The sequence below is a fragment of the Myotis brandtii genome, unplaced genomic scaffold (genome assembly GCF_000412655.1).
Source record: "Myotis brandtii unplaced genomic scaffold, ASM41265v1 scaffold44, whole genome shotgun sequence".
In the NCBI taxonomy this organism is placed as follows: Eukaryota; Metazoa; Chordata; class Mammalia; order Chiroptera; family Vespertilionidae; genus Myotis; species Myotis brandtii.
The window spans coordinates 3368185-3377326 of NW_005366833.1; the positions used below are offsets into that span (position 1 = coordinate 3368185).

Consider the following 9142-nt stretch of genomic DNA (forward strand, 5'->3'; position numbering starts at 1 on the left):
AGAGAGAATATGAATGATTTATTGTAGAAATTGGCTCACGCCGTTATGGAGGCCGAGCAGTTCCATGACTGCTGTCTGTCTGCAGCTGGAAAGCCGGTGGGGGAATTCAGTCCTCACGTGAAGACCGAGCGTGGGCACTGATGGTGTGGGCCTGAGTTCCAAAGCCCAGGAACCGTGAGCACCTCCGTGAGAGGTCAGGGGGAAATGGATGTCTGGGGAGAGAGCAGAACTCACCTTCCGCAGCCTTTCTGTTCGGGCAGGCCCTCGGCGATTAACTGGGTGATGCCCATCTACACTGAGGAAGGCCATCTGCTTTACCCTACCCACCAATTCAAATCTCTCCCAGAAACACCTTCACAGACACACACAGAAATAATGTTCTACCAGCTTCCTGGGCATCCTTAACCCAGTTAAATAGACACCTAAAATTAATCATCACCCTGAGAACATCCTTCCCCTGGCTAATCAAGCTCTTTGCTCTCATATCTTATTGTGCCCTTTAAATTTTTTTCTTCATTTAGTTATCAGTTCATAGTTTATCTTTATCTTTTATATTTATATTTATTTTCAGATTTCCCCACTGGACTAAAAAAGCTCTGTGGCAACTGAACTCTTTCATTCCTTGCTATCATAAGCACCATGCCTGGCACATAGTAGGTGTGCAATAAATATCTGTGGATGAAATCAATAACTGAGTAAATAGGAAACTTCAGTGGCAGATCAAGACAAGGTGAGGTGATAGATACAGAATAATTCAGTGAGGACTGTCCATCCACATTTTCTCAACTTGTTACACATGATTTCTCTAAATCTCTTATTTTTCCTTTTGCATTCTTCAGAGACATAGCAACATGAGATACAGGCCCCACTGCTCAGCTCACATACCTGCTGCAGCTGAACCTTCAGAGCATCAAAGACCTGGGCCCAGAAAGGATTCCCTCTGGTGGCTCAACAGTCTCTCCCCGCGGGTGGGCTCTGTTTGTGCTGTTCCAGCTCAGGGAGGTGCAGTAGGATGGTGGGTGAGGGCCTCCCTACCCACCAGGAGGTTTTATGAATCTTCCAGAGGAGAAGCCATAAGTGATTGCTGAACATGGACCAGGAAAGAAACTGTGGGAACATAGTTCTTCATATTCACCAGGTTCTTCATAGTCAGCCTATCATCCAGATAGCTGCACACTTCATGATCAGTGTCCAGAATCAAGGATTCTATCCCAAATGTCAGGAGGGTAGTGTTATTTTTGTCTTTACATAGACAGAGACTACAAATCCCCACATTCCAGAAGAGACATAAATGTGACATGCTCAAAGTTACATGGAAAGGTCTAAAGAGGCCCGGCTGGTGTGGCTCAGTGGATTAAGTGTCATCCCATGGACCAAGAGGTCCTGGGTTCTATTCCCATTCTGGGCACATGCCCAGCTTGCAGGCTGGATCCCCAGTTGGGGGCATGCAGGAGGCAGCCAATTGATGTTGTCTACAAATCAATAAAAACATATTTTAAAAAACAAGAAAGATCTAAAGAGTATGAAAGAGCAGGCCTCCTGGTGGATGGGCCTTGGACTCCCAGGACATCTTCAGGCACCTGGTTGCATTCATGCTGTTCCTTTTGGGGGGAAAAAAAAGTCATTTTGTTTTAATGACCATAATGGCAAGAGTCAGCACCCCTCGGAATCCACATGAGAGAAGGGGCCTGGAGGCCGGGGCTACCATGGAAAGAGCAATGCAGCAGGTGTTGGGGCAGAGCTGCCTCCGACTGCCAGACCATGCGTTTTCTTCTGCCACAGAAACCGGGGGGCTTGTGGGATGAGTCTCTTCTGCAGAGCAGTAGCCTGACCAATACCCGCCCCTAGCCTTCCATGAAATGGCATATCTTCCACACCACACTGCTAGCACTCCTTACTCTGTACTAAGTCACGAAGATAGCAAGGCCAAAATTCTTGAATGAATCTACTCTAGGTCCTGGGAAAGAAATGAGTAAGAACCAATTGCACTGGGAGGGAAGTGTCCCAGGAACCAGCAGCCTGGGCAAGCACGAAGCCGTGGAGGATGGAGGGTCCTGGGGCCACCGAGGGGAACGTGATGCAGGGACTATTTAAAAGATGTGGGACAGTGTTGGCACAACCGGACATTCACATGCAAAAGAATGAAGGTGTGCCCCTTCCTTATACCATACACAGAAGTTAACTCAAAATGGATCAGTTAACCCAAATGTAGAGCTAAATGTAAAGGCGAAAACGATGAGTCTCAGGAGAGAACAGGAGTATACCTTGGTGACCTGGCATTAGGCAAAGCCTTCTAATATTCAACACCAAACACACAAGCAACAAAAGGAAAAATAAATAAACTAGACTTCATCAACGTTAAAAACTTCTGTGCTGCAAACAGTATGATCAAGAAAGTGAAAAGACAGCTCACAGAATGGGAGGGGATATTTGCAAATTGTAATCTGATAAGAGAGTGGTACCATAATATATAATGAACTCTTACAACTCAGTAATAAAAAGATAACACAATTTAAAAATATACAAAGGATCGAATAGACATTTCTCCAAGGAAGATACACAAGTGGCTAATAAGCACAGGAAAAAATGCTAAATATCATTAGCCATTAATTAAATGAAAATCAAAGTCACAATGAGATACCGCTTCACATGCACAAATAAGATGGGTACAAATTTAAAATAATAACAGAAAGGACGTGGAGCTTTCTGAAGCCAAGATCCCAGAATGAAGAGAGGCAGGAGAGGGCCCTAGTTGGTTTGGTTCAGTGGACAGAGCATCAGCCTGCAGACTGAAGGGTCCCAGGTTCAATTCCAGTAAAGGACACATGTCCAGGTTGCAGGCTCAATCCCCAGTGGGGGTGGGGGTGTGTGCAAAAAGCAGCTGACCAATGATTCTCTCTCATCATTGATGTTTCTATCTCTCTCCCTCTCCTTTCCTCTAAAATCAATAAAAATATTTTTTAAAAAAAAAAAAAAGAGAGAGAGAGAAAGGCAGGAGAGGGGAGCCTGCCATGAGCTCCACTTCTCCCCTCAGGCATTTTCCAAGATATGACCAAGAGGCTGAGAAGCTAAGGAGAGTGTTTGGAGCTGGGGAGACAAAACTGGGGTTTAGGAGAGGCCATATGAAACACCCCGGGTTTGATTAGGACTCCTGAAAGCCTCCCTCTAGGATTAAAGAAAATGGAAATAAGCCAACTTTCACAATTACAGAAACCCAGCTTCTAATTAGCTCAAATCCAGATTGGATAAAGTAATCTACCTCTAGCCCATCTTCCTGCCTGAATCAGAGGACATGATTGTGGAAGTAAGAACAACAAAGAAAACAAGAAACAGGTAAACCATCAGAATTAGTAAGTGAAGTATCTGGATAAAAGGCCAAGGTACAAAAGCCAATTGTATTTCTATATATCAGTAAGAAAATATTTTTAAATAAAATATTTATAACTGTACCATTTATAATAGCATTAAAAAAATCAAATGTCTGGGAATGAATCCATCAAAAGATATATAAGACCTCTACACAGAAAACTATAAATTATTACCGAGTGTAATTAGACAAGACTTAAACAAATGGAGGGGAGCATCCTAAGTTGGAAGACTCAGTACTGTAAAGATATCAGTCCCTCTGCCCCAACTTGACCTATAGATTCAATTTATTCCCAATGAAAAGCCCAACAGGTTTTTTTCTTCCCCTGAAGAAATTGACAAGCTAAATCTAACATTTACCAAAAAATGCAAATGACCAAGAAAAGGCAGTATAATCTTAAAGAACAAAATGAAAAGACTTCTATAGCAAGACATCAAGACTGAGTATAAAGCTGTCATAATTATAACAATGTAACATTGGTCCAGAAACAAACCTTCATATAGTCACTTCATTTAGGATGGAATTGCAATGCAAATGGCCTTTTCAGTAAGTGGTGCTGGGCCGACTGGAAATCTACCTGGAGGACAAAATGAATCTTGACCCTTACCTCATCCCATACACAAAAAATCAATTCCAGATGGATTGCCAATCTAAATATGAAATGTAAAGCAATAAAGCTCCTAGGAGAAACATAGGAGAACACCTTCACAACCTTGGGCTTTGTCAAAATGAACAATTTCTGTTATTAACACATCCAATAATGGGTTGAATTCATAATACATACAAACTTCTACAACTCCATTAGGAAAGGACGAGAATCCTAGGAGAAACATAGAAAGTTGGCTTATTTCCATGTTCTTTAATCCTACAGGGAGGCTTTAAACATAGAACATCTTCACAAACTTGGGCTTCGTCAAAATGAACAATTTCTGTTATTAACTCATCCAATAATGGGTTGAATTCACAATACATACAAACTTCTACAACTCCATTAGGAAAGGACAGATAATCCAATTTTATGGGTGAAATGTAAAGAGACAAAATAAAAGAGACCATCAAAATGGTTAATAAACATATGAAAAAAACTGCTCAACATCATTAGTTGTCACTTGCACATAAAATTACAGTGAGATAATCACTAACAGCCTCCATAGTGGCTAAAATTAAAAAGACTGACAGTACCAACTGTTGGCAAGGATATGGAACATCTGCAACTTTCATGCACTGCTGGGGGAGTATAAACTGCTACACCCTTTTGGCAAAATATCCTTAAACTGAACATCTGTGTATTCTGCCTGAGCAACTCCACGTCTACAAATATACATAATGGATAAATGTACAGGTGTTCACCAAAAGACATGTGTAAGAGTGTCACAGAGCACCATTCATAGTGGCCAAAGCCTGGAAACAGCTCAAATGTCCATTATCAGGAGAATGACTAAAACTATATATATTCATACAGTAGAAAACTGGTATATGAAAATGAAAATAAACTACAACCACATGCAAAAGTACGGAGGACTGTCACAGATGTAACCCTGAGAGAAAGAAGCCGGTCACAAAAGAGACTGTAATGCTCCCATTTTTATAAAGTTCATAAAAGGCAAAACAAATCTAGTGTTAGAAATCAGATTTAGAGTTACCTTTGTTGAGGGAGCTGATGATTGAAGGACGAACCAGAGGTGGCTCTGAAGCATGCCAATGTTTTATGCTGTGTTCATCCTGTGAAAATTCATTTTGCTCTACAGGGATTTGGCTCTTTTCTGTACATATGTTATACCCAAAGCCTTCGTTTATTTGTTTGTTTGTTTATCCTCACTGGAGGATGTTTTCATTGATTTTTCAAGAGATAGAGGAAGGGAGAGAGAGAAGCATAAATGTGAGAAATATTGATCAGTTGCCTCCAGTACATGCCCCAACTGGGGATCAAACCACAACCTAGGTATGTATTCTGACCAGGAATGGAACCCGAGACCTTTTAGTGTATGGGAGGAGGCTCCAACCAATTGAGCCACCCAGCCAGGGCACTCAAAGTCTCTTTTTAAAGTGTTAGTGCTAATCTGAATTTTACTGATTTTGTTTGTACTTTCTTGTATAAGAACTACAAGAATATGAAGATACGATGCAGTCATGTTAGGACATATGTAAGTTATACTATTAGAAATAATTTAAGAAAACATTAGAGGGGATATTAACACATTAGAATCATTATTAACATCTTGGTTGGATTTTAGATATTGCTAAATGATGCCAAGTTTTTTTAAAAATCAGGAATTAAACGTCTTAAACTTCCTTCCACCTCCATCCCCCAACCTGTTTTTGTTAGTTTATTTCACTCTGTCGTCTTATTACATTTACATCCGATTCCATCATCACAACCTCCTGGTTGTTTTATTCTTACTTCTGGTTCGTATACATCTTGGTTGAATTTTAGATATTGCTAAATGATGCCAAGTTTTTTTAAAAATCAGGAATTAAACGTCTTAAACTTCCTTCCACCTCCATCCCCCAACCTGTTTTTGTTAGTTTATTTCACTCTGTCGTCTTATTACATTTACATCCGATTCCATCATCACAACCTCCTGGTTGTTTTATTCTTACTTCTGGTTCGTATTACTCACGTGATCTCTTTATTTTACTGCCCTTTCATTCCCGAATGTGTCTAAGGACGAGACCGCCATTCCATCGCTGACACATAAGACAAACCTGGGGTGCTTGCTGCTTTATTAGGGTCTCACCCAGCAGAGTAGGTTATTCATCTCGGGAGGGGTTGGGGGGGGGGGGGTTCGGAGCATAAGTGGATGACGTCATCAAAAAGGCTGTTGTTAATTGGTTGGCACTCAGGGGCGTGTTCATAGGAATGAGTCTCTCCCTGATTGGCTGACTTTCAGAAGCGAGGCACTGATTGGTTGGCTTGTGAGCACAGGTTCACTGAATTCCAGTGTTGTTGATCCCATGATGGGGTTTAAAACCAGGGATATGTCTCAAGTGTCTTTAAAATGTACGGGCTCCATTTTCTTTCCATTTCGTCATCTCATTTTTGAGTTCTCTTTTTCCTTTAAGTATCTTTTTCCTTCTAGACTGTGCTATTCATCTATCTTTCTTGTCCCCTTTCTGTAGTATTTTATAAATTTGCTATGTCATTTATTTTCATCTTTTTCATGCTTAACATGGGCAATTTCATCCAGATGTTCTAGAACAAACAAAGTTGTTCCCCCGTGAAACCAACATGTATTTTGTGGGGTTCACGCGTTATTTTCTACAAAATGCTAATTTGCTACCAACAAATTTAAAAGTTGGGAGGTTCTACATAAAAGTCCAGGATTACAGCTTCTCTTGGGGAGAAAAATCAGAAGACATAACAACACTGGACCTACCTTCTCAGACAGCAATCATCAGCCAGAGACTTGGCAGTTCTTAAATGTTCATGAGCACCGGGGCCATGTGAGGAGCTAGTTAAGACAGTTTTCCTAGGTTCTATTCCTAGGAAAGTTTAAGGAACTTGCATTTCTAACACGTTCCCAGGGGTTGCTGATGCTGCTGATCTGGGCACCACACTTTAAGAACCACTGCTGAAGGTAAAGCTTTTGTTCTCTAGTTACCACGAATCACGAATCATGAATCACACCACTCCCTGTTGTAGTACACCTAACCCGCATCACTTATGTACAGCTCCTGCCTGGCCCCAGCAGGCAACTGTATTTATATCACTTGTGATCTAGCTAATCCAGTGGTTCTCAACCTGTGGGTCGCGACCCCTTTGGCGGTCAAATGACCCTTTCACAGGGGTTGCCTAAGACCATCCTGCATATCAGATATTTACATTACGATTCATAACAGTAGCAACATTACAGTTGTGAAGTAGCAACGAAAATAATTTTATGGTTGGGTCACAACATGAGGAACTGTATTTAAAGGGCCAGAAGGTTGAGAACCACTGAATTCTAATCTGACTTTCCATTGACAACCTGAGACAGGTCGCCCACAGTCCAGCCTGCTGCTGGAAGGCTGCATAGTGTGGATTACCCACTTCTCCCAGCCCAAAGGCACAGAGAGCTCCGCTGGGGCTGTGCCGGTGCTTGCTGAAGGTCCTGGGTGACCTGTCCACAGATAGATTTTATACTCGACCTGCACAGAGAGAGGAATCTCATTCGAGAGACAGGAGTGGGGGACATCTGGCCTTGGGCCAAGACATTAGGGGTGAGTTAATTAATTGTTTGACCAAATATAGCAGGCTAATTTTTAAGTGATAATTTTGTATGGCCGACGAATGATATAAATATCCAAATGGCCCTTGGAAGAAAAAAGTTTCCCACCCCTGCGTGGGAGGATACTCTCAGGTAAAATTCACCCATTTCTTGGGGATCAGGGAAAACAGCCAGCCCACATCTGTTGGTTTTCTTGCCTCTGCTGAGTCTCGAGAACTAACAACCCTCTTTAGTTTTCCTTTAGGCTGCCGACTTCCCCTCCAGGGTTGTCTTTAAACTGGTGGACAATAGTGAGAGTTCTCTGAATTTTGTCACCAGTTTTCTTTCCTTCAAACACCTTCTGCTGGGGGAAGGTTGGTACTTTTCTATTCCACCCCAGAATCTCCTGTATTTTCTTGGCCACCACATTTTTAAGTTTTTAGCAAGAATCTGAACTTCTTTCCTAGTTTGGAACCATTTTCATGATGAAGTACAGCTTCAGATAATTGTATAGACCTGGAGATCAGGATTTTGAAAAGCTCCCCAGGTTATTCTAATGTGCAAGGGAAGTTAAGAACCACTGCTATAGCTTAGTGCCTTTCAAATTTTAATGTACGTGCCCATCACTGGGGGAATGGAGTGGGGGAGGGCACAGCTAAAATTCAGATTCTGAACCAGAAGGTCTAAGGTGCTGCTCAAGCATCTGCGTTACTAACTAGCTTTCAGTGATACTACTGCTTAGACAACACCTTGTGAAAGGTTATGGAATTAACCTGGTTAATAATTTTGCCTCTTGGTTCCTGGTGGCCTCAGACTAACACAATGGCCTCGAGCTATCCCGTCTATGCAGCACACTCCCTGCATGAAGCTGGATGCTGTCATGTTTACAGACTGTACTTTATCTAAAGTGCCCCAGGCTTGGGTGGCAATGAGTTCTACTTGGAGAGACTGGAAATTCTCAAGTTCTTGGGGTTCAAATAAGGACATGTAAGAGACAGAAGCATCCCCTCAGATCCCACTTCAGAACAGACTTAAATTGCACTTACCTGGGTCCCTGGCATGTGTCATCACTGCTCCCACACATAAATAAAGGCACACAAACAGAAATGGTATTGTTAGTTTGGCACCAGCATGCCACAATGAGAGTCAAAAGAGTAAGGTGAAGCCAGAAAGAGAGGAACAGTGAGCAACGTTGCCATCATTTCCGGAGCGGATGGGTCCCAGGCATCTGACTGCACTTCTCTATTAAGTGTAAAAGACCAGAGCCATCACCAAAACAGGGACTCAGGAAGGCGCAGGATAAATCTGAGCGGATGCAAAACCCGGGACCAGAGCCAAACTGTGATAGTGTCATACCACCACACGATGGCGCCATTGGCTCGAGGACCGTCTAGTGTCGGTCCCGGTGCGGTATAGATTTTGCGCGAGCAATCCTTAAATGAATGCACATAAGAGTGAAAATCTGGGCTGCTAGAAGCTGCTTTTCACCAGGCCAGGGACCTTTGATATTTAGAACAATCTAGCAATGCCTAAGGCGCACCCAGCTGCTGAAGGCTGACCAGGTCGCTCTTGCTTGCTAGACAGAAGG

At 42.4% G+C, this 9142-nt stretch overlaps 1 protein-coding gene across 1 annotated transcript in view; it reads right to left on the bottom strand.

Moving 5' to 3' along the window:
- DMRT2 (doublesex and mab-3 related transcription factor 2) overlaps nucleotides 1-290 on the bottom strand; it is a 39432-nt gene extending 39142 nt beyond the window's left edge. The window contains exon 1 of the mRNA XM_014546320.1: nucleotides 235-290. Within this exon, the coding sequence (XP_014401806.1) occupies nucleotides 235-290 (56 nt within the window). The remainder of the gene's footprint in view (nucleotides 1-234) is intronic.
- Between the last annotated feature and the right edge of the window lie 8852 nt (nucleotides 291-9142).